This window comes from Larus michahellis, chromosome 1, assembly GCF_964199755.1.
Source record: "Larus michahellis chromosome 1, bLarMic1.1, whole genome shotgun sequence".
In the NCBI taxonomy this organism is placed as follows: Eukaryota; Metazoa; Chordata; class Aves; order Charadriiformes; family Laridae; genus Larus; species Larus michahellis.
The window spans coordinates 33,242,662-33,268,610 of NC_133896.1; the positions used below are offsets into that span (position 1 = coordinate 33,242,662).

General features: G+C 37.5%; 1 protein-coding gene across 1 annotated transcript in view; it reads right to left on the reverse strand.

The window, feature by feature from the left end:
- Positions 1-25,949, reverse strand: part of ADAMTS20 (ADAM metallopeptidase with thrombospondin type 1 motif 20) — a 102,796-nt gene that overhangs the window by 50,930 nt on the left and 25,917 nt on the right. The window contains exons 5-11 of the mRNA XM_074566049.1: positions 16,041-16,124; positions 15,203-15,327; positions 14,234-14,274; positions 13,810-13,915; positions 12,533-12,679; positions 11,705-11,846; positions 10,246-10,350 (exon numbers count right to left, since the gene is read on the reverse strand). Coding sequence (XP_074422150.1) covers positions 10,246-10,350; positions 11,705-11,846; positions 12,533-12,679; positions 13,810-13,915; positions 14,234-14,274; positions 15,203-15,327; positions 16,041-16,124 — 750 coding nt within the window. The remainder of the gene's footprint in view (positions 1-10,245; positions 10,351-11,704; positions 11,847-12,532; positions 12,680-13,809; positions 13,916-14,233; positions 14,275-15,202; positions 15,328-16,040; positions 16,125-25,949) is intronic.

Here is a 25,949-nt window from a genome sequence, read left to right on the forward strand (position 1 = left end):
TTATTACTAAGTTAACAAATTTGCTATTTCCATTATTATTTTAAAAATATTTAAAGAAATAATAATTCTTAGAGCAAGATAGTACATTGCAATGTCTATTGTGTTACTTCAGATTTTATTCCTGCTGAAGAACCACCTATTTTCAAATAAAATTTACATAAAGGTGCAGTTTTCATTTCATCTGCTGGGATTTACACTATTAAGAAGACAAAGATTGCAAGAATATTCTGTTGCGGTCATGTCAGTTAGGAGACTTCACCACCCCATATCTGTAAACTGTTATTATTTATAGAAAGCTGCAATTACTAGCTATTTTTTTTAAGACGAATCAAGAGATCAGTATCTTGCTTCTAAGTATTTACAGTCTAAGTCCCTGACTCTGCAAATATTTATCCACTTCACTGGTTACTCAAAAAAGTACATGACTAAAAAGTCTAAATGAGAATCTTATGATTGGTGCATGTGTGACTTTTTCCAAAGAACCTGCAGGAATTACCAGCACTAATCCTATTGATGACTTATGGCAGTTGGAATTCTAATTCACTTGTACGCTTTAGAAAATACCAAGTGGTATATTTGATCACAACATAGTGGAACAGTTTGAATACTAAAATAGAATATTTACAAGATACTATAATGTCAGCACCGTGCCTCCTGCTGACTTATATGTGGATAAGATGTCCTCAACTTTGTCCTTGACTCCAAAGACCTTCTGAAGCATCAAAGACTGCCCACAACCAGAGATAAAACACTGGGCAGGATGGACTACACGGGGTCAGTGCTCATACACAATAGAGAGAATTCTCTATTTTAGATGACTGTTTGCAGACTCAGGATTAGACTGATCATTAGGTTGTCAGGAGGGATCCCCCTAGTCGTATTGACAGGGAGTGGCATATTCCATCCTTCCTTGTAGTACATACGTGGATCAGTCACTAGAATCATCAGAACAGATTATATCAACTCAACTGCTTGTAATTTCTGCAGCTTAGGCTTTGCCACCTCACTCCCTGTGACACAAAACAGTTTTGAATTACCTTAAAGTCTAGCAAGGTTTTGGTAACTAAAGCCTCTGGCGCGTAAAACAATTTAAGAACCTCTGACACACAGAACATAAAATTATTCCAGGATTCCATCCCTCTTTAAAATTAATTTAAATGTTGCATAGAATTTCTCAAGTTACTGTGTTACAAATTTATTGTAGGAACCATCAACTAACATAAATTTTGCTGAACACACAGGAATGATGTGTGCAATCTTTCTGAATACACCTGAATGACATAAAACTCAAACGTTGTTCAGCGGTTTTATCACTGCATAAAATAATTCCCAGAAGCAATTTTTTCCTAATTAGTATATGCTTTTTTTTATATTGATACTTATGCTCATATGTTAACAATCATTTTGCTCTCAAAATAGGAATTTGTCACAGAATCAGATTCTCCTGAGTTCTGCCTTAGTTCCTAATCCAACTTGGCGATAAAATTGCCTGCCTGTATAATTCTTCATCACACCGGCTCTTGCACATGGGACATCTTTTAAGGCCTGAATGCCGCCTTCTAATAATACGACCATTCAAGGTGATTTTCAAGCTGAAAGCAAACACAGAACAAAAGCTAGATCTGTCTTGTCATACAATCATTTAAATGATCCGGCAAATTGGCCGGATCATCACTTGCTTGATGCTAAGACTAATGCTTTAACTTAACACCAGAAAGACACCATTATTTCACTGCATATCTGCATGTGATTTTCATACTGCAGTGCTTACTGATACTTTTTATTACTTTTTCCAAGATGCCCTTAGGGTACCTTTGTACCCAAACTTTCTAGTACCTAGCAATAAAAGATGCTACACTACCTATAAGTCTAAGGTAAGTATCAGGAAACATGACCTTGCCTTTCCAAGAGCTGTAATCAGCATCTTAGGAAATAATTTTTATTACTATAGGCTGAAGATTCTAAATCCCAGGTTCTAATTCCCAAAATTAATACTGCATCCAAATATGGCCAGCGACCTAGAGTTCAGGTTCTTCTTCCACCTACAAAAACATTTACAATAACTTGAAGGGAGATTTCAGGAAAAGACAGAGTTGTAAAATGAAATTTTATACCCACAACAGCATTATTTTGATCCATAAAAATGCAAAGCACATGTTCACATCTGGGATTTTAATAGCTTATTCAACAAACTTTTCTCAGCTATTACTCTGCTGCATTCCTACAGAAGCAACATGATGAAGTCACAGTAGAAAACTCCGGCACCAGACGCATTCCAGATGTTCCTCTGTGCTTGCTTGAATCATTTCTGTGTATCATAGTATTCTCAGTGAAGCGCTTTCATAAACTTAAATGTAATCACTAACAATTTTCTCCCCCCCTACATTTGTTATGGAAAATATAACGTATGCATCATGTAAAGGGGATACCACTTGTAATTCCAAACATACTGACTACAGCAAGTGGCACCTCTGCTCTAGCCAAGGTCAACAGTTGGTTTTCTGTCAAAAAGGCAGAAATTCTGACCCAAATCCACTTGTAATTATTATATCTTCAGAGCTGAGAGGGAGGGTTAATGGTTCAACTTTGGGATCAATGAACCTATGGGTACCCAGATTTGTATTTATTAATCACCCGCTTGCAGTAAGTGGTTTGACTGTTGCCTATGGATTAAATTATGATTTCATAAACTGATTTCAGGTACTTCCAACTTATAGCTTATCGAACTTGCTAAATTTGCAGGAAAGCAATTTTTAAAAGAATTATTAAAGCATTAATTTTCAGGCTATTCTGAATTTCAACTGAATCAAGGAGAGTGACAGATATACCCAGAACAGGACAAGAGCTCTTCTGAAATCAAGTACTTCATACACAGCCTGGTATGACTCACAGCAGGAAAAGGACACCTTTTCACTCTTACTGCCTATCTTTGCCAGGCTATTCCCAGAGATACACATGGTTTTCAAAGATCTTGGGGCAAAGACTGAAACACTGATACTCCGTGTATGAGGACACAGTTTCATGTGTTAGAGCCCTGTGCAGCCTTGCAGAAAAGGAGGCTCAGGAAAAACTATTAATCTGTTTCCAGACACCAACATGTTTCCACAGATGTTGCTGGTAGCTGCTGGTGCTTCTAAAAGGAAAGATGACAACTGAACACTGAAGACAAGTATGAGGAGAAAATTAAAAGGACAAAGCATTGCAGAAGTGGACATGATGGTCTGTATTTTGCCTTCAAAATATCCAGTTTCATTGTTCTGGTTTCTTTTTACCTTATAAAATATGATTTCTTCGCTCCTGATATCCAGACAGGGCCCTGAGAATGACTATAAGCCAGTAAATAGAACGGGAAGGGAAAGTTGTAGTGGACTGAATGCAGGAAAAGAAAATGGGCATAGCTGGTACCACCAAACAGATAAACACTAAACGCAGTGCTGCGGCACAAGACCAGTTCACTACACGGCATCTGGCCTCTAGGTGAGGTCTGAGCATAAATTGTCTCAAAGTAGATTCCAATCACACAGAGCTGGGAAAGGAGTCTGAATCTCAGAAGTTACATAGATTCATCACATAACCTCATGAGCAGGGAGTGAAAAGAATACCCACTCAGATGAATGCCAAAGTCCACAAACCCCAGAACTGTTGTTTCTGGCTGTATTTATCTCTACGGGATGTTCCCATTCATTCCCTTGAATGAATGTACTGCTACAGACCTCTCTGCCTTGTCTGCTGCAAGTGGATGTAAGGAAAGGTTTTGCTGCACATTGGACCTATGTCTGCTCTCCAGCTTCTTCCTATAATACACCAGCCAAGGAAGCACATTGCTCAAAGAACCAAGATGAGAAGTGGAGACAAGAGCATATAATAACCATGAGTATAATGAGTTAGTAAAATGAGTATACAAGACAGAAGACATGGAGCTTGGAGAAATGTCTAACTGAAGTTGTAACTACAGCATCTCAGGTCTCTATCTCTGTAGCATGGATTCTCAGACGAGCCTGTATTTATTACTCAGATGACATTAATTATTGACAAAATTCACAATATTTTAATAATGTTTTCAACATTTTCAATTTTTTCTTGCAAAAAACCCTACATACTTTATTTCTCCCTTGAAATATTCCTACAGAAAACTTTTAATTTTTCTGAAAATCACATCTCATCAGAAAAGTATTTTATAAAAATCCCAGTTTATAGCAAAAATTCTTGGTTTGAGCCCTTAAATACACTTTACTCTGTTTTTACAGTTCAAAAGATTTTCTGCTGCTTCCAGATGGTTAACATATCCCCCTATCACCCAACTGTGAATTTTTTATACTTACTCTACACATACTAAATTATTCTTGCAGATTAACTGTCTTCATGTATTGCATTCATGAGGTAGTCAAGCAATGCAATGATTTTTAAAAGAGATCAATACATGGGTAGTAACCTACAACTGAAGAACAGCAAACATACCTCAGAATCAGAGACTGTTACTTCTTGGTACTGATCAAAGCAATCCTTTCTTGGTTTGCATCCACATACTCAGTTGTCCCCGTATCCCTCTCCTTATGTGGCTATAAAGGGACTAGGATGAAATCTTAATTCATTTGATAGCTATTCTAGATATTTTTAGAGACGCTAGGTCAATATTCAATATATATCTAGAGTGAATAGAAGTAATAAATACTTCTCTCGCACACACACGAGGCACATACTCTCCAATAAAACTTATTTGTATCATGTGGATTCCTTCTTGCGCTTAAATAGCTTTTTCCAGACTTCCGTGACATTTGTTTTTTCAGTGGTGTTTAAGTAGCAAACTGCCGCAATGCAGAACCCTGGGACAGCTCTGGGACATGGAAAAGCCTGGGTCAGAGTCACACAGCTACCTCCTACCTATCCCTTCTAATGTCCAAGGAATTAATGGAATATGGGCATATTTGTATACTGCTCAGGAATCCACGAAGGATCAGAGTGCAACCCTTCCGACCGTCTCAAAAAATCATAATAATAAAAAAAGACACTTTGTTGGGTATTTTTGCTGTTCCTTTCAGAGCAAAAAAAGACTTGTTCTGAGAACATCCCTCCTACAAGATAGATTGCTTCACCAGCCATTCTTCTTTGGAGGTGGTTTTTTTGGCTCAGATGTGCATCACCAACTCCAACAGACTATTTGCCATTACTGGAATATCGTGTAGACTACACCGCTAAAAACTGCATAACTTCATTATACAGAAGCCATGATTCTGACCCAGATGTAAGCTGGAGATGGACACGCGTGAGGAGAGTTTATATATCAGTTGGCTTGTAACTAATTTGTTTACACATAATGGTGTAGATATTTCTTTTCCATAATACTACTACCTTACTAGTTCTTTTAATTAGGTCCTCCACAAAATGGGTTTAAGTATTTTCTGTGAATGAGATCAACCACACTGTGAGAACTAGTATTCTGTAAATTTAGAATTATGAACAAATCCAGGAAATAGAGGGATTCTACCTACTAACATTATTTTGTGGGGGTTTTGTTTTGTTTTATTTTTAAAATCTGAGATGTGCCAAAACCTTAATCCTCTTCAAACTAATTTATTTTTTGGAATTTCAAAAAGAAAGGAGAAAAAACCTCAAAACTTCCCATGCTCAAGATGAGGAGAAATCTTTTGCACTATCCCAGAGTACAAATGCAAGCAAATTCCTCATTACAGAAACATTTGAATAGAGTAATCTCAAAAAAAAAAAAAAAAAAAAAGAAAAAAGAAGAAGAAAAGAAAGCAACTGAAAACATAATCCAGACAGATAATACCAAGAGCCTGCTGGTCTGCAGAAATTTCAATTACGAGAAAACCTAAGAGGAAGCAGGGCAAAAAGTTCTACTCTAAGATGTTCACATTTGCTACGCAGCCATCAAATTAACTCCTACCAAGAATGTGATGGCAACAAGAATTATGACAGTTAAGAGAAGGAAACCAGCCCAATTAAAGCATTCCGGTTTCTGTCCTAAGGGAAAATAACTCCCTCATACATCTTGTATAAGTGTCCTCGGGTATCTTGGTCCTCAATGCAGCATATAAATACTTTCTGTATTGTGATTTATTGTTTTTAATTTGCAATTTGTACATATAGTTTATACCACAGCAACAAAAATTACAACTGTGTATAAGAAATTCATTGTGGCATCCAGTGAGCAAGATACCTCTGCCTAATCATACGGGACAGTTGTTAATTCTGAAGATAATCCCATGGTAACCTTGATTACAGAGATGAGACATGAAAAAGCACTAACCATTTAATATTTTTCATGCCGTTGTGTCTCATTACACAACAAAAATAACATTTTAAAAAAAAAATTATATTCTGGTTATATCATATAATTGTATTTCGGAAGACAATCCAGGAATGTATAGCTTTGTATTTAATAATCTCTCAGAAAAAAGCCCCACCAGAAACACTTTGAAGCAATGATTAATATACTCCTATGGTGTGTAGAAATTCACCACTGCAAAACAAGTGTTTACATATGGCATGTCTAGGTATATTTACTATCATTTTGTCCCTGAAGTACCAATTAGGCCAAAGAATTTAAAGGCTGTATCCTCTGCTTCAGGGAAGGTCTGTCTGATGTTAGAAGAGCTGGCAGAAGCTTAAACTTCCCATGGATCTTTGTGAAGCCAGATAAGCAAACAAAAAAGCACCTGAAGCGATGAGACACAACGTGAATATCAATGGAACGAGAAACTGTTCTCAGACACAGCAGAATTGCTACCTATAAGGCTACTGTCAGACCTAAGCACTCGGAATGTATTAGAAGAGGAGGTGAAGAGAAATTTTCAGATACTTCAGCAAGCAAATAAATTTTCTTATTTCCAGCAGGCAAATAAAATTCATTTTTGCAGGTAACTCTACGACGAACAAAGTGCCCTTTGATCTGCTCAAAGAAATTTAACTAGACAGAAAATTGAAGCAAAAGTGAAAATTTTCTATATCAGTAATATTAATTCTAGATAATTAATAACCCTATAGAATTAATACAGGAAATGTTCCAATTCTCAAGAAAATATTTCCTTTATTCTCTAAGAGACACCGAAATGTTAGACTGCATTTTCCCGTTAATATTTTAAGAATATGCTACCCATACCTACTAATATTATATATGTTAGGAAGCCACTGAGCTCTACAGGTGTGTGCGTCATGAGACGTACAAAACATAGCTCTCTTTCAAAATGCGTGCCCGCCGATAGATTGCATATGGCAAGAAGATTAGGAAGTGCAGGCACTCAGGAAAAAGCTGTTTGCTCATTCACTTGAGAGTCTCTGATATTATTAGATTTATATCTTCTTGTATTTTGGGGAAGGAAAGATACAAGGGCTGTTAGAGCAGTCCATAGAGCAAGATCCATTAATAAGACACATGGCCTGAAAAAAAGCTAAAGATTACGAAAAAAAGTTGATACAAAATTTACAAATGCCGTAAATTATTCTTTCCTGTATTCATCACACCAATAATGCTGCAAATGCCAAATATAAATTTATTTAGATTGCCAACAAATATTAATTACAATTACTAGTCGCCATGAGTTATTCCCATTAACACGAACAGAAACTTGCTGAGTGAGCTAGAAAGGAGCTGCCCCTTAGACAGGAAGAGATGACAATTTGTCAGATTAATTGCTGTTCTTTTTTACATCTTTCAGAGGTAATGAATGTAATTAGCTCCTCACTTCCTAGAGAAAACTGGTTTCACTGCTGTAATTGCATAAAATAGGTTTTTGTATTCTTATATAAAAGAAATCCTCTGATGTTGGCAAATTAGAGTCAAGTCAATTGAATTACAGATTACACATGAAGCTTATATAAAAGACGAACTTCCTTTCTGATCAGTGACTGACTGAAACATGGGTTAAAGATTACAACACCAGCTGCATGCATAGGATTTAATCAAGCAAAGCTTCCACCACAGCCTTCAAATAACTTTTCCTAATCTTGCAAGAAGGAAAGAAACCATTTGAGACAATTTACCCACTAAATTGTTATCTATTAAGACAGCATTTGCAAATTCCTCACTACTACTGTCCTATCAAATACAGAAAAAGAAAAAAAACCCAACAATCTGTAAAGAGTAAAAGTTATTGGGGAAAATTTAGGAATAACTGAGTGAAGTGTAGCAGTCTATTATACATAGAAATTAGACCAGATATTTTTTAATCATCTTTGAACCTATAAAACTATCAAAAGGTAAAAAATTAACATTGCTCCCACACTCCCTGAAGCTGCCAAAGCACACTACTATTAAAAGCAGCTCAACGTAATAAACCAGCCATATTTAAGATAATCACTGTCATATCTGAGCATGTAAAAAATCTCTTAAATATTTATTCTCACAATCCCCTGACAGGTAAGAAAATAATTCTATTTGCTGGCAGTGAACTGAGACACAGAGAAGCCAAAGACTAGATCAGCAAAGAACTCAAACACCTAATTTCTCTTCACTTCCCAAACTACATACAAATCCAAACCTAAAACCCTCAAATCTTCACTGATAACTCTGGATTCAACTAGCCTCCACCACTACTTTTGCTTCTATCAAGGTTCTGTAAGTGCCTTGACTATATCTGCTAATTAGATACTCACAACCCTTATGGACAGCCCAAGACAGGTTATATCCTCAGAGGATACAGATCTGCACTCAAAAACAACCTGCTGGATGAGGAAGTGAGCTGCACTATCATGACCCAAATACTCTTTACCAAATAAACCGATGAGCAGGGTATAGGAAGTCCAGCTTCCATTTCTTCCTTTTTAGGTGTCAAAGAATTCAATCCATACCTCATACAGCCAGGCAGAGTTTTATGCATTAGAATGTGAGAAAAGAGCACAACAATCCCAAGCAACACTACAGGCTTAGGGAAGAGTGGCTGGAAAGCTGCCCGGCAGAAAAGGACCTGGGGGTGCTGGTGGACGGCCAGCTTAACATGAGCCAGCAGTGTGCCCAGGTGGCCAAGAAGGCCAACAGCATTCTGGCTTGTATCAGGAACAGCGTGGCCAGCAGGAGCAGGGAAGTGATGGTGCCTCTGTGCTTGGCACTGGTGAGGCCTCACCTCGAGTACTGTGTTCAGTTCTGGGCCCCTCTGTACAAGAGGGACATTGAAGTCCTGGAGCGTGTCCAGAGGAGAGATACCAGGTGGTGAGGGGTCTGGAGACCAAGTCATATGAGGAGAGGCTGAGGGAGCTGGGCATGTTTAGCTTGGAGAAGAGGAGGCTGAGGGGAGACCTCATTGCCCTCTACAACTACCTGAAAGGAGGTTGGAGAGAGGTGGGTGTTGGCCTCTTCTCCCAAGTGAATAATGACAGGACCAAAGGAAATGGTCTGAAGTTGCGGCAGGGGAGGTTCACATTAGATATGAGGAAGAATTACTTTACTGAAAGAGTGGTCAGGCACTGGAACAGCCTGCTCAGGGAGGTGGTTGAGTCACCATCCCTAGAGGTGTTTAAGAAACGTCTAGATGTGGCACTTCGGGGCATGCTCTAGTGGCAGAGATTGTAGGTTGTCTGGGTGGACTCGATGATCTCAAAGGTCCTTTCCAACCATGAAGATTCTATGATTCTATGATGATTCTATGATTTTAGCACTGAGCAGATTCAATATCCTGAATTATGTTACAACAGGGAAGACTGTATCTGAGTGCGAGGTATGTGTGATTAAGGCACTTACTGGAGTAAGTGAAGAGGTACCGATCCATGCTTTCATATTTTGTCTGAAGATGTGCAAATGTCTAATGAAACCAGGATTCTAATCCAAAGACTCCCTCTTTCCAAAAACATGTACTCCTGTATTTATGTCACTCATAGGTAATTCATTCTTGTTCAGTGAAACAGCCTCAATAAGACAAACTGGGGGAAATACACTTTTGGGATGCCTTGTCGCCAGGAAATACAACTTTGGAGCACTACTGATGAGGAAAAACCCCAACTTGTTACAAATTATCTGAATTCTTCAAACAGAGGGAAATATAGCCACTTTCCCCTGAGGTCTTCCACCTATTCGGCATTTGTAAATTTTTGTAATTATTCTGAACAGACAACCTATGTTATTTACATCACAACATTACAGGACTAAGAGAAACTGCAGGTAAAGTCAGGTAGATACTGTTCACGGAATCAGTATGCTGCAGGCGCAGTCCTACCACACAGCAAGCACTGATCTTTCTTGCCTACATCCATAATTTTACATAAGCAAGTACCGAGAGACAAACAAAGACTTACCATTCCCACTCCACAAACCGTTCCATCAGCCAAAGGCATGTGCTGAGTACGGCAACCCTTGTGAACACCTTCTGTGCTTGTGCACCATAAGCGTTTGCATTGTTTCTAAAAAGAAAACAAGATTACTTTTGTTGTACCAGTAACACCATTTTAGACATCAGTGGGGTTATTTGGATTGTTTTCTCATACTATGCGGGCTTAGTGTTTGCTATTAGTACTACCATTTTTCACAGATAAAATCCCATAAAAACAAAATGGATTTTGTTTAAGGCCAGGCAGGAATGTGGAATATTTGAAACTGATCCCATTAGAAGTAATGATAAATTCATCTTCTAACTCAGTAGAAAATTTAATAAAGAAGTATGTAAGAGGTTACAGTTGATACTATGCAGCACAGTTTTGAGTATAATCCCCAAATAAAGACCCTAACTGGAATTCTTAAAAATTACACTGGCTAGAAAATTGAGAAGAAAGCCTCCTTTTCAAATTCTTAAAAGACTCTTAACGGACAAATAACATTTATGGATTACAAAACTTACAAAGCAGTCTTCAGTAATACCATATTCAGGTCTTTGAATCCCCTTTACTTCTCTATAATGTTCCCATAAAGCCTGACTCCTCCTAAACAACATCCCACCTCACCAAAAGTGCCATTTAATTCAGTTTGAACCTGATCTTAAATTCTCCCCTTTAAAAAGCTCCAACAAGCCATGCAATACTAGTAGAGGTATTTGACAAGTTGGTCCAAAATCTAACCTATATAACATCTTGACAGTAACGAATGAAGTTATAATGTTATATTTGTATTTATTTTATATTGCACTAGCCACATTAAGTTTTCAAAATACAACTTAAGTTTCAATATTAATCTACTTAAGTTTTCTTTCCAGATCCCAATTTTGCTTTAAAGATATTTTTGATAAAGTATACAAAATGTACACTCTAACAGGCATCAAAATATTTTTGACTCTTTGACAAAGTCGAGGGAATCTATACTTTGGACCAAATATTTAGAACAAATATTTGAATTAATATATTAACTTTCAAGTTATACATTTTTAAAAAGCACTAAAAGAAGTAGACAAGAAAGACCTGTTCACGTAAGACAGGGGCTATAATGTGAGAACACTTGTAGAAAGTATTGGTATAATTCCCTTTCAGTATTTGCAGGAAGCCTTAATTTATGCAGCTTTAGATCTTTTAAAGAAATTGTAATCACATTTGCAGATGTGCAAATCAAAGTGCATTCATCCTACTTTTTAATTCTACATAATTCTAGCATATGGAGCTGCAATGCTCTCCACTGAACTCTAGCCCCTTCAACAGAACAGAACCTGAACTTTGACATATTTCAGGACAAAATTCTTCCCAAACCAGAAGTCCTAAGATTTAATTTCTAAACCTATCTTTCACTAAGTTTTTAGTATAAATTGAGCATGACTCTGTGTTGTTCACTCACCAAATATGGGCACACTTGTGACCCAAGACCAAACATAAGTTCGCACTGCTTGTTGACATCATACATTGACCCGGGCAGCTGAGAGGAAAGATCGTATATTCTTCCACTAGGTTTGTCTAGGAGACATTCACCATAACCAGTACTGTTGTAAAAACAGGAACAAAATGGAAGAAATTGCTCTTAAATCATTGGAAGCCTACTCACACAACATTTACACATACATATCTCAGTGGAGTTATGGGTTTGCATGCCTACCTGCCTATGTAACGAATTTAATTAATTAAAATTAATAAAATAAACCAGGTCACTTGATTTTCCGTTAGTGGATTTTGCATTATATCCACCAAAAAGAGCTTCTCTTGTTTTTTTTTTCTTTCTGGCTGTCATTTCTCATTTTCACATACTTACAGAAAAAAAAAAAAAAAAAAGATGGTACTGCCTAAATTATATCTACCACTTATTTTTTAAATATAAACTTCGGAAAATAAAATGTGTCTATTCTGACCTAGTAAAATCATACTAAAAATACTTTCAATAACCAACAGCGCTATATTTGGGAAAAAAAGAAAAGAACAGAAAAAGTATTCTTAGCTTTATATGTTGAGTGCAACTTTAACAAAGTCATGAATCATCCAAAGAGTTAGAGACGCGTATTTTTCTGGAGGACTGAGACCCTACCAGTCAGTGGTTAAACCTAAGAACAACACAAAACTAGTATTTAAGCAATACCTTTAAAATACTTCTCAGAAAGACATGACATTGGGGAAAAAAAATAAACAAACAAAAAAAAACCCCAAACCAAGCCTACAGCATTACATTGATACTTACTCAAGAAATTCAGTGATATATTTTTGACTGCATTTTGACCAGGTCCATGGACTTGTATGGTAATTTAAAGTTGGAGCCATCACATGGTATTGATGTTTAATTCCAGCTTCTTTACATTTAAAACTGTCATCATGAGGCACATTAAATCTAAAAAGCAAAACAGACAAACTCCAAAACAAGTTCAGCAATAATTAATCGAAACTCTGTTGTAGCAGCAAATGCTTGACTTTTGAGTTTGAAAATGCTTTAAAATTTAATGGAACTCACTTAATATGATTATCTGACATTATGGCAATAGGCAAACGCCTATGTAAGGCCACACAACGCCTTGTAAGGCAAAATGCCTTACAAAATTCTCTCCTTATCCAAAATGCTCCTAATTATATCATGCTGGGCACAGTAAGAATTTTACAATTACACAGTTCTTTAGCTCACCAGAAAAACTCCAGCGTTTTGGGAGTATGCCACTTTAAATGAACAACCCATCTCCTGAGCTGAATATAGAGGCCATCACTAGACTGTCCATAACATATTACCCCAATATTCACATCATAAGTCTTAGTATTTAGTAACAAAACCAAACTACCAAGCACATCAACATCATATTTATGCTACTAACACACCGTCTTATTTTATATCTCAGTTTAAGTACCACGACAAATGGCATGTATCTAAATGAAAATCAACAAGCTAGCTACTGAGCTCTGTAACGCCATCGTTACCTACACTGTGGCATGCCTCATGGAGCTAGAGTATAGCACCTTTCTGCCATCACTGATGAGGTATGCTTCATAAAATAAAATGCTGTCATCTCCTCTTATTTTTCTGTGTAAAGTATTTCTCTTTGTGTTACTCTACTGTATTCTGAAAGGATCAAACACAAGGAAGAATATTTCTGCGTTATATTAACAATTGTCTTTTCTTAAAGGTAAATTCCTATCATGGCTAGAATGCAATTGGAGTTAACAGGACTACGTGGCACGTCTAAGATACCTGTCCCAGTGTCCCAACAGTTCATATGACAAAAGGACAGAATACAGCTATATGGCCAGTATCTCCCATAATTCAGGATACCAACCAGCCAGGTTATAAAATTCACAATTTCTCTACCTCTAAGTGGTGGGAAGAGCTGGCTCACCGCAAAGGGCAAAAATAAAGATTCTGCTAGAAGGATGCAGCAGACTGCGCCCTCTTAGAAAAGTAGAGCCCATCACAGGAAACTGGTCATATTTAAAAGGAAATTAAAAAAATTTACCTGCTGGGAAATAGGTACTTACACATGTCCAAGCTCATGCGCTATAGTAAAAGCAGCACTCAATCCATTTTCTTCGCTTATAGAACAGCTGCGTAGAGGGTCACACATTGTACCTAGCTCTGCTAAACCTGCAAAATTGAATCCTTATATAAAAGCTTAACAGAATAAATTTTCATGGAGGAGTGACTCTATAAACGAATACTATGGCACCCAAGTTGAAAGTCATGCCTCAACTAAGCCACAAATTTACATAAAACAACCAACCACGTGGCACCAAAGTACATCCCAAGGCAGAACAGCATTGAGAAGTTGATTTTTTTTTCGTCTGTGTGATTTAAACTTTGCATCTATTTTCTGATTTATTCCTAATTGATTTTTCTCCCTACAGTGAAATTCTCTTAGAGATTTTGTTATAAAATCATACTGATGAAAAAAAAACAACTCACCAAGAGTATCACACTTCTCTCTAGCTCTGCAGATATCTTCCCTTGAAGGAAAAGATTTATTTAAAATTATTACAGCAAATTAAAGAACATTTTTAAAGTATTTGACTATTGCTATATTAATTACAACAATTGCAAATCTGATTCTCAATTTTTAATCTTACAGACCATTCAAACAATTTGCATTCCAGTGAAAGAGGTAATTTAAATTTGCCAGACTAAGCTCACAGTATTATTTTCCATCTAGCTTGCAAAGAATAAAAATTCAAATACTATGTTACTTCTCTACAATGCAGAAGGTAGATCAAGCACAAAATGCTGCTGAAAAACATGCAGATTGCAGTACGCTTGAAACTATCTTATGTAGCGGACCATCTGCCAAAATAACAACTTAAAATTCAGGACAAATATCAAACAGTTTGAAGTGCTGGAGTGTGTCCAACTTGAACACTGGGGGGAAAAAATAATGAAAAAAAACAGTAAAAGAGAGAATTAATTTCAGTGAATGAACATCAGAACATTCACTGAGGTGATCGGTGTACAGGAAGAATATATACTAATATTTAAATGTTTGCCATTAGTAGGATTTTGGTAGTTCTAATTACACCTGGGCTACCAGGCACTGATTGTCACTCCATCCTTCAGCTGAATCCATTATGTACAACACCCCGTCCCTGTCACATGTATGTACAATGGCTAAAGGCTTAATTTCCTTATAACAATATCAGGTCTAAGTTATTTCCATCATCTTTAATGAAAGGTTCATGAGATGCTTAGCTATCAACATAGCACTATTAGAGTAATTGCTCATGTATTGATAACCAGTGGTTTGGGAAGTGAAAGATAGCCTTTATTCACTTCAATTATCTATGAACAATATCAGCGGAATGGTTAAAAAATTATGATGTAAAAAAGAAACTGAAGCATTTGTCTCACCTAGCAGAGTAATTACGGCTATTTCAGATACTGTACCTAGTGATAAGAACAGCAGTATCATGATGGGAAGGGTGAGCATCATCCAAAGTGTTTTGTGCTTGCTGCCACAAGCAAAAGTTACGAAGAGTGGTCGCTGCATTAAAAGTGATAGCTGGTCCTTCCTAAGCAAGAAATGGCAAAAAAAAACAAAAAAAAGAAAAGGATTTTAATATTCATGCACTTGCACCTATTACTTTGTCATTCATGCCCCTGATCTGCAAAACAATGACTGTGCATGGAAAGGAAATCAGCAAGACTCCACATAAGTTCACTCACACAGATTTGTTTGTAGGATCAGGTCTTAATTTAGCTACAAGTCATCGGTCATGAGAACCCATTATTTTAGTCCATGTATGTGAGCGTGCATCACATGTTAAATATTACAAAAACAGTGTGACGAGACATTTATGATAAATAAATATGAAAACATGCATTTGAAAAGCGTATACTTCTTACAATCTTAAAATATTACAGCTGTTAAGGCTGAAAACCCTCCATCAAAACCCTCTATAAAAGCTGTCATTTCCCTGTCATGTTTCCATGCATATAACCATACTTTAGGTAGTTATGCCATAAGCTTTCACATAGTATCTGATTTATGTCCATTTAGGTCAACAGGAGGAGCTAATACAGGAAATACAGGCATTAAATAAAGGCTCTGCAGTTAACCTCACATTTGACATTTAGTCTCCTATCTTAAAAAACAAATTTATAGTTAAAGAAGATATTTTATATTTAAGAGTAAAATATTTTAAACTTTGGAATTACAATGCAAATTCATGTATTTTTTTTTCTTCTATTAGAAAGAAATCTTTTTAGTATTTATTTTTCCTACCTGTTCATTGTGAATTACAATTAATTTTACAATAACTATATTTATAAGATTTCCAATGCTTGAATCTTTATAGATTGCTGCAACCTAAAGAGAAAAAAATCAGAAGATTAGATTATTAAACTCCTCTGACAAACCATTTCTCTTTTTGTCATGTGAACAAGATATCAAAGAAAAACAAGCTGCTACACAACAGACGTCTCATGCATCTATCTGTACCTTTATACCCAAGGATATGGTGACAAACCCAAAATAGCTGAGCAATTTTTAAACTAAGATGCTACCTCAAAATAGCTCATATTTACTATACACATGAAGATCAGAACACAGACACATGCTGTTTTCCAATACTAATCTCCACATAAAAAGTAACTATCCTAAAAAGGTCTTAAATGGAAAAAATGCAGTTTCTAATATCCAAATAGTTATAATTTTATATTCATTTCCAAACACTTAGACACCATGTTGAAATGCTAGCATAAAAAGTATACTTACTATACAGTGTAAAAACTGTAGTTTATCGATAAAATACCAAAGAAAGAACAAAAGTAATGTCACTGCAACTGTCATAGACATAAGCTGGTTTATGTGGATAATTTATAGAATCAATACCTAAAGTATTAGAGGGGTTTACAAAGCAAGTCTGAACCAATAAGCTTTTGCCCTTGCTTTTAATGGAAGCTGGACCGAGTTATAAACCTGTATGGAAAATATATATGACACATACAAAGGTTTCTTCCCTCATTCATAAAATTCATATTTACATACCCAACAGGCGCTTTTACATAGAATCTTGCACCCAGATAGTAAAAATCATGAGTCAATTCCATACACCAAAGTGAACCAGTTTGAAAGTCATTCTTCAGACAGCCCACCCATATGAGTTCTACAATTTGGCTTAAAGCAGTTGTTGAATGACAGCCTTATCTAAACAAGAGCTACTACCAAACACAGAAGTACTGGCTATCCTCCCTTCCGGCATATGCTAAGGCTGCAAGGCTACAAAAGTTACAGGATCAAGAAACTGATCCAACTGCAAAAAAATATTTTTTTTTTTCTTTTCTTGTATCATGTTATATTGATCAACATGATCTCATTCCTGATGGAGGCTCTCCAACACAGGTGCTGACAGAGGGAAAAGTGCAGAAAACCAGACACCTTTCAAAAGTAGCCTACACTTGAACTGGCTCAAATTGCTTGTGAAACCACAGCCTTACTGTGTATGAATCCAATGTACCTGAGATGGAGTAATTCTGCTAAAAGTTGGAATTGACAGAGCACTGGCTCCCACTGACTCATACCCTCCTTTTCTCTGAACTGGAGAGAGCACAATGCACAGCGTTGTCCTTCATTCTTTTGGGGATACACAAGCTGGAAATAGAGGATTCGATAAGGGTAGGGAAGCAGCCTGAGTTCTGGAATCCATATGGAGAACACATTTCAGAGCAGCACAACTATTGTCTGCTTCCTACCAGATGGACTCCATTCTTGGTTAGTAACCAACAAATGTCCAATTATTCCAAGGTGGCAATAAGGAGCACCTCTCAAGCACTCACCAAAGATTTCAATTAGGCATAGATGCATTCAGAATATCTTTATCAAAGAACAGGTGCCTGTAAAGGCTCAAGCACTAAATGTGAATGGAATAAACTACCATTTTACTACTATCAAAACCACTTTTAAGTTACCACGAATAATCAAGTTCATAATGTGTTCTTAAACATAGCTTGAGATCCACTTAGATAAACCTAGAGAGGATATTTCTGGATATTTATCCTCCTCATGAAATATCACAAAAAGTCAAGGTATGCTCCTGAATGTTGTCTGAGATTAACATAACAGAATTATCACGTTCATCTCAGCTCATGTCACTAACAGCAAGTTAGCTGTCTAAATTCCTTCAACAGTTGATGGAGGAGGAGAAAGGATGAACTGTTGTGTAGACATGCCTATCTGAAGATACATATTTAAATATATGCATTTTCATACAAGACAGTAAGGTAAGTTATTTCATTTCTTCATCCCCTTACTATAGAGAGAGATGAGATCTCTAATTTTCAGATGTATGAGGTTAGGAGAGCTTAATTCCAGACCAACTATTTCAGGTTTTATTTCTCTTCAGCAAAGAAGAAACAGAAGACGGCTTCATATGGCATTCCAACATCATGTCAGAGAGGAATGTGAAATGAGATCTGCGAGGAACTTTGGCTTATGACGCGAAGACATTTGTCCCAAGGACTGACTCTCCTACCACTTAAGCTGATGTAAAAGTGACTTATAACAGAGAATTTCTCACAGCATAAACCTATACGAGAGGATGACACACATATAGCATTAACAAAAAGATCTTTTATGGAACAGGTAACAAAGCCAGACTGTTTCATGTGTATATCATAATCCTGAAACAGGCACTGCTATAGAAATACAGTAAACAGAATCCTAGAAAGGTTTGGGTTGGAAGGGACCCTTAAAGATAATCCAGTCCAACCCCCCCTGGCCACAGGCAGGGGCATCTTTCAGTAGATCGAGTTGCTCAAAGTCCCATCCAACCTGACCTTCAACTCTTCCAAGGATGGGGCACATCCACAACTTATCTGGACAACCTGTTCCACTGCATTAGCACCATCATAATAAAAAAAACTTCTTCCTTATATCCAATCTACACCTCCCCTATTTCAATTTAAAACTGTTACCCCTCGTCCTGTCAACTGCAGGCCTTAGTAAAAAGTCTCTCTCAATCTTCCAAGTCCTCTATATATATATTGAAAGACTGCAATAAGGTCTCCCAGAACCTTCTCTTCTCCAGGATGAACAACCCCAATTGTCTCAGCCTTTCCTCACAGGAGATGTGTTCCGTTCCTCTGATCGTTTTTGAGGCCCTCCTCTAGACCCACTCTAACAGGTCCACATCTTTCTTGTACTAAGGGCCCCAGAGCTGAACGCAGTACCCCAGGTGGGGTTTCACCAGAGGGGAGTAGAAGGGGAGAATCACCTCCCTTAACCTGCTAGCTATGCTTCTTTTAATGCAGCCCAGGATACCACTGGCTTTATGGGCTGCAAGTGCACATTGCCAGCTCTTGTCCAATTCTTCATTCACCACTATCCCCAAGTCCTTCTCCACAGGGTTGCTCTCAATCCATTCATCTCCCAGTCTGTATCAATACTGGGGATCGTCCCAACCCAGCTACAAGACCTTGGCCCTTTGGAACTTTGTGAGGTTCACATGGGCCCATTCCTCAAGCCTGTCAAAGTTCCTCTGGGTTGCATCCCCTTCCTCAAGCAACTCAACTGAATCACTAAGCTTGGTGTCATCTGCAAACTTACTGAGGGTGCACTCAATCTGTGTCACAGATGAGCATATTAAATAGTATCCCAATACTATTTAATATCTCAATAAGCACATTAAATCCCAATAAGGACCCTTGAGGGACACCTTGAGGGACTGGTTTCCACTTGGACATTGAGCCATTGACTACAACTCTTTGGATGTGGCCATCCAGACAATTCCTCATCCATCAAACCCATATCTCTTCAATTTAGCAGCCAGAATGTTATGCGGGACCGTACCAAAGGCCTTACGGAAGTCAAGGTAGATGATATCTGTAACTCTTCCCCTGTCCACTGATGAAGTCACTCCACCATAGAAGGCCACTAGATTAGCCAGAGATACCTTTTTATTAACTTGGAAATTAGTCTAGTTAATGTCTCGTTTTGGAACGGGAAGCTCTGAAATTCAGGGAACAGCTGCAGTTCACTGGATGTCAAGTAAGGAGCGTGCTGGTCATCTGAGGTAGTGACTTGACACAGTGGACAAAAAACAGTACAGGATTTGTACAGTTCTACAAGGGTATATATCAGTTAGAATAGGCAAAGAGATTGAGAACTAGATGTGAGGTTAACTAGGTTCTGCTAACACCAAATAATACCACGAGTGCCTAAACTGCAACTATCAGCCTTCTGTGCAACATCACCCCTCAGTTTCTTAAAGGCCTCCTGTACCACAGTATGTGAGAGGAAGATATTTCTGATCCTGTGTGATTAGAATGATCTCGGCAAGGGGTCCAAGCTGGAGCATTCTTGGGATTAAAACTTAGCATTTCTTGTTCTTGTTTATAGTTATTACTGTAGTTGATGGATGTTCCCTTAATAGTCTGTTGAAAAAAAAAAATCTGTTAGTGTCTTGCAAATGCTGTCTGTTGAAGTTATCTGCTAACAAAATCTGAAAACATAGAAGAGGGAAAGAAACCAACACACAACCAGAGTCAGGTGTCCTCCTTCCTGCCTGTTGACACAGTGCCCATTTAAAATATTTGAGCAAAAGTATTTCTTCAAGACCCCATACAAGTTACTCATACTCAGAGGAGAGGCATTAGACTGAGTATGAGAGAAGAATATCCCATTGCACACCTGAAGAGAATCTGTTGCAGGACCTTCAACACCATATTCATGCACCATCTGAATTAGCTATTGGCTGTCTCTGTCTGGAGAATAGCTGAGGCCTGAAATCCTGTCACTTCGATGCCTGAGGCCAGCCATTCTTGCCAGAATCTGAAGCATACTTTCTCTCATACTGGAGACAGGCAAGCTCCTGGTAAACGTAAAAGTAACACTGCTCTCATTAACCCTACATTTGAGTCAAAGTATGGATCCTTTGTCTCATGGCACTTTCATAACCTCTAAACGTTTAGTTATTACCTCTGCTTTCAAAAGATCAAAAAGCAAGACTCTGTGCTGATAAAGGGATGCCCTTACCAGTGAGGTAAGGTATATTCTGCAGCCTGAACACATGTGCAAAGAGAAAAACCCTGAAAAATCACAAACCAAACTTGAAGATTTACCTAGGGAACTGTGCAGGCTAAAATCATCAACTGAGACTTGAAATGATAGATCAATGCAGTGAATTATCAAAGATCTGGAATATGAGATTCTTACTTTTAGTGAAAAAACTGAAGGGATAAGTACTCCCTGCTCTTGTATTCTAAGGATACCTCTTTTAGTGCTCTTTTATTGGAAGCATTCATGAAAAAGGATGACAAAATGGGGTAGGAATTTGATAGAATGCACCATTTCTTTATAATTTCCAGATCTACTTGCTTTACAGTGATCTATATCTAGGCTTCACAAAATTACGAGGTAGTAGCCAAGACAATGGGAAGTTAGTTTCAAGAGATTTTTCAGACTCTTAAAACCTGCATCCACACCACAGAACAGTTGAGACCAACGAAGAAAGGGAAAAAAATAAATATATAAATGAAGTTGGTTACCTTTCAGTGGAAGCTAGTTACCCTTTGAGAATTCTCATTAAATTCTCAAAGAATTTAATTAAACTAAAGAATTAATCTCAAAGAATTTCATTAAATTCTTAAAGAATTCTCAAAGATTAGGTCAGATCTTGTCAACACCATAGCGGTGGCTGAAAGCTGACTAGAAGCAACATAGTCACAACAAAGTTTAGTTTCTCTTGATATCCCTGTTGTAACTCCGTTAAACTGCTACTGTGAATTGTGGTAAAGTGCCCCATTTTGAAAATGGGCTAGCAAACATGCAAGTATATCTAGAGGCTAATATATCCAAATTGAATTGGACTTCTTCAGCTCTTTTTTTTTTTTCTAAATGTTGTATCAGAAGATCTCTTTTCCTTTCCTCTTCTCTGTTACACATAACCATGATACCAGGAGAACAAAAACTTTCATATCTCTTGAAAGAAACACGGTATCAGTTCTTAGATCACGTGTCTTTTTCAGGCTCAAACAATCTCTTATTTATCACTGTAGTGCTGAAAGGATGAAAGATATCCAGGATCTGGGAGATTTCTCCTTCACCTCTTCCATTGTCATATCCTGATTCTGTCATATATTTTGTAAGACCCCAGAATTGCCTGAAGTCATGAGAAAACAGTTTCATCACAGAATTTACTGCTTCACTGAGAGAATAAGAAAGAGCTGTGCTATTTCTGCTAGTGTTAATCCTATTCTGTTCCATCCATACTTCTGTACAAATCTGTGCTTTCCCTGGTTGAACCTAATGCCAGCAGAGAATTCTCAAGTAAACTTGCACAAGTGTACCTACACACCTCAGTTACCTTTTTTTTTTCCCCTCCCTATGAGTTTTAGGTCATCTTCTGTCCCCTCATCCAAGTCCTCTCCAATCTACCATCCCCCAAGTTAACCAAGTAGAGGTTCCAGATGACTCCCTGTTGTGTTTTAGTGAAGGCAAAAAGAAAGAATACATCCCTTTTAAAGGCTCACTCACCCTGCCAGGAATGCCTCTGCTCTGTCTTATCTCTAACACAGAACTGAGACAGTTGCAGAGACATCCCTTTAATACTGCAATAACTCAGTAAATGGTAACTTACGTCATCATCATCTACAGTCTTTTGAAATATGCACCGAAGCTATAATCTGATCACATCAAATGACATCACATACAGCTCAGATGTCAAACCATCCTTCCTTTCAGTTTCTGATCTTCACAAAGCACAACCATAGTGAGGCTTTTCTACCCATTAGAAGCTACTGAGAGAAAGATGTATGAGTGTTGCTTGGCAAAATGCCCCCTTCTTATACATGAGACGAGTCACAGGTAGCTCAGAGCAAGGCCTTTATCTAATTAAAAAGTGGGGACTGACCTTGAATCCTGTACTATGGGAGGAGAAAGTCAGAGAAAAGTACTAGTCTAATCATTAAATACCTACTTAACAATCACAACTGCCACCACCTAAGTAACAATAGCAAATAGCACTAACAGCAGCGAAGTGTAAAGATGGGCAAGTATGTTCCTGCCTACGTACTGCAAGATTTCCACCTCTGCATTAGCTGGTGGACCTCGAGATGTATGGTCAAGAGGTATGAGGCATTATGACATTTAGTGTACAGGCACCCTGAAGCTGGAATACAAGGACAGTCACAATTTAAAAAGTAATAGGGGTTTTTATACCCATATAGATATCCATATGTCAAGATAAACAGAAAGTCTAGCTCAGAGAATTCTGTATAAACAACACATCGAAAATAATTATTTCCAGTTATGTATATTTATCAGTGTATAATCAAATACCCATTTGTATTTCAACCATGCTATAAAGTGCACAAGATCACGTGGTTTTATATATAGAGAAGAAGAAACATGATAAGGTATAGAGCTTAGGCAAGAAACAAATTCCTTTGTGCTGGCTCTCTAGATTTCACAGAATGAGAGATAAAAAGCACTAAACATTCCTGCAGTGTTAGTAGTAATACAGTGATCTGAGTGTAAAAAGGGTAAAATACAAGCTTAGTAGTCTAAGTAGCAGATGCAAGGAACAATATACTCATCACTAAATTTTGAATTTATTGCCTTTCAGATGCCAGTCATACAAATGAGATGATTAACCTACAAATTCTTCAAGTCTACTCCCTAATTTTAAATGATGACTACATGGCAGGACCAGTAATGTCAAATATTCTTATATGCTCGTATGCGTATATGTTTTCCCAGAGTGTTATGGAAAGATGAACTGTCAACAGTTGTATGGTATAAACTGCAAAGAAAGTATAAAAACATTCTTTAAATGAATCCCATATATATTAGGACAGAATTGTTTGGCTGTTTTTTAATGATGGGGGCAGCACACTGGTGCATGGGATCTTTCCACATAGAAAATATTTCACGGTCAATGCTGATGATTATCTGTCAGAATGTCAAAAAAGAAAAAAGTATAAATAAGACTAAAACTAGAAACACTTTTTGCTGTTAAGACCTGCTACTCATTGCCTTACATTTTACATCTCAGTAAATTACAGTAGTCACAAAACATTACTAAAACAACAATAACTATTTCAAGGTACTTCCATGGCAGCTTGATTTGCACAGATGTGAAAAACTACACAAAGCAATGGAGAGTCAAAGCCATTTATGTGCAGTCCAAGTTAGGATGATGAAAATTAAAAATACCAGCTTTTCACTCGTAATGGTACTATTTTACCATTATATAATGCCATTCTATGATTCCACAGTCTTACTGCAAGTTAAGTGATCTAAATTGATGCTGTCTCAATCCTCTCCTTGAATGCATGGCTGCCCCTCTCCCATGTTCCAACTCTAGCACTCACATGACGAGGCAGTCAGCCAAGTTCCCCATCTGAGCCAGACAACACAGCCCTACCACAGGTGGTTTTACATGTCAAGTTTTCCTTTCAGAAAGGCAAGATTACAGATGTCTTGCTGCGTGCAGACTAAGAATAGACCAAGAAGGTTTTTTTACTAGCAAAGTAACTATATAAGCAGTGTATTTCTTAAAATGATGTCAGTATCAGGTACCCGATTCAGAAAATGAGGACAGTACCTCAAAATGTATCACGAACTCAGATTTGATGAGGTTTTGGTGTTTTTACAGTAAAGTCCAGTGTCTTTATGAATTATTTCAACTGCTAAGACCCAGTCTTTTTGTTACGGACTTCAAACTGTCACAACATAATGTGCCTAAGATGGAGTCCTCCAGCTACTAAAACTGTTAAGGCAGCACCTACTGCCTGCTCTGCTGATGCCACGCTTGGAGGAACAAGAAAGAACACTGCAAGTTAAGCAATCACAGATTTCTTTATTGTTTTGTTTATCATTTCACATTAAATAATTCCACTCTATCGTATTTCAATACAAAAATTTTGGTAAAGTCCTACGGCAAAGGTATTCCTTGTACTTTGAAATACACATTTCAATCAGAACTAGTATTTCCAAGACCTAGTGTAAATACTGTGAATACTCATCTTGCCAAGATTTATGCAATTTTAAAGAAATGAGAAAATGCATTCCAGTTCCAGTTCAATGGGATTACTTGCATACTGAGCGTTAAGCCTTTTCAGGTTGAATTGGATGAGTGACAAGACACTTAAAACCCCCAAAATATTTAGCAGTATATTTCAGTTCTTATTTTCCACTCATAAAACAGTATCCTATAGCAGCAAGTTTACTTTGGTGACTTTGTTGATGCTTTTAAAAAAAAAAAAAAAAGAGGGAAGAAAAGAAAAGGAAAATGGGCCAGGATTTCAAAGGTTCTTCTGGGAGCTAGATGTCTAAGTTTCATTAAAATTTAATGGGATTTATATGCTTTAACTTCTTAGGTTTCTTTAAAATCCAAGCCAAAACTGAATATCCTTAAAAGTTTCAAAATTATTGTAAGAGTAGAGTATAATGATTGATTCATTTAAAATGCCAGCAACCTGACAGTTTTCTCTAATAGGAGAAGTTGCTCGACCAGACACAAGTACCAGTTAAATCTAATAATCAAAAGTATCTGTATAATGGCAGAAAGGATAAAATTTAATAGTTTCATTTCTTCCCTTTATGGGTAATGAAATAAGACTAATAATGGTTCTATTTCAAACACTAATAGGCTAAAGCCTTCTGCAAGGCCTTTGACATGGTCCCCCACAACATCCTTCTCTCTAAGTTGGAGAGATACAGATTTGATGGGTGGGCTGTTTGGTGGATAAGGAACTGGCTGGATGGTCACATCCAGAGGGTGGTGGTCAATGGCTTGATGTCCAGATGGAAAGGGGTGACAAGTGGTGTCCCTCAGGGATCCGTACTGGGACCGGCGCTGTTCAACATCTTCACCAATGACAGACAGTGGTATCAAGTGCACCCTCAGCAAGTTTGCTGATGACACCAAGCTGAGTGGTGTGGTCAACAGGCCAGAGGGATGGCATGTCATCCAGAGGGACCTGGACAAGCTAGAGAGGTGGGCCTGAGCAAACCTTATGAAGTTCAACAAGGCCAAGTGCAAGGTCCTACACTGGGGTCAGGACAACCCTCATTATCAATACAGGCTAGGGGATGATGTGATAGAGAGCAGCCCTGTGGAAAAGGACTTGGGGGTACTTGTGCATGAAAAGCTGGACATGAGCCAACAATGTGTGCTTGCAGCCCTGAAGG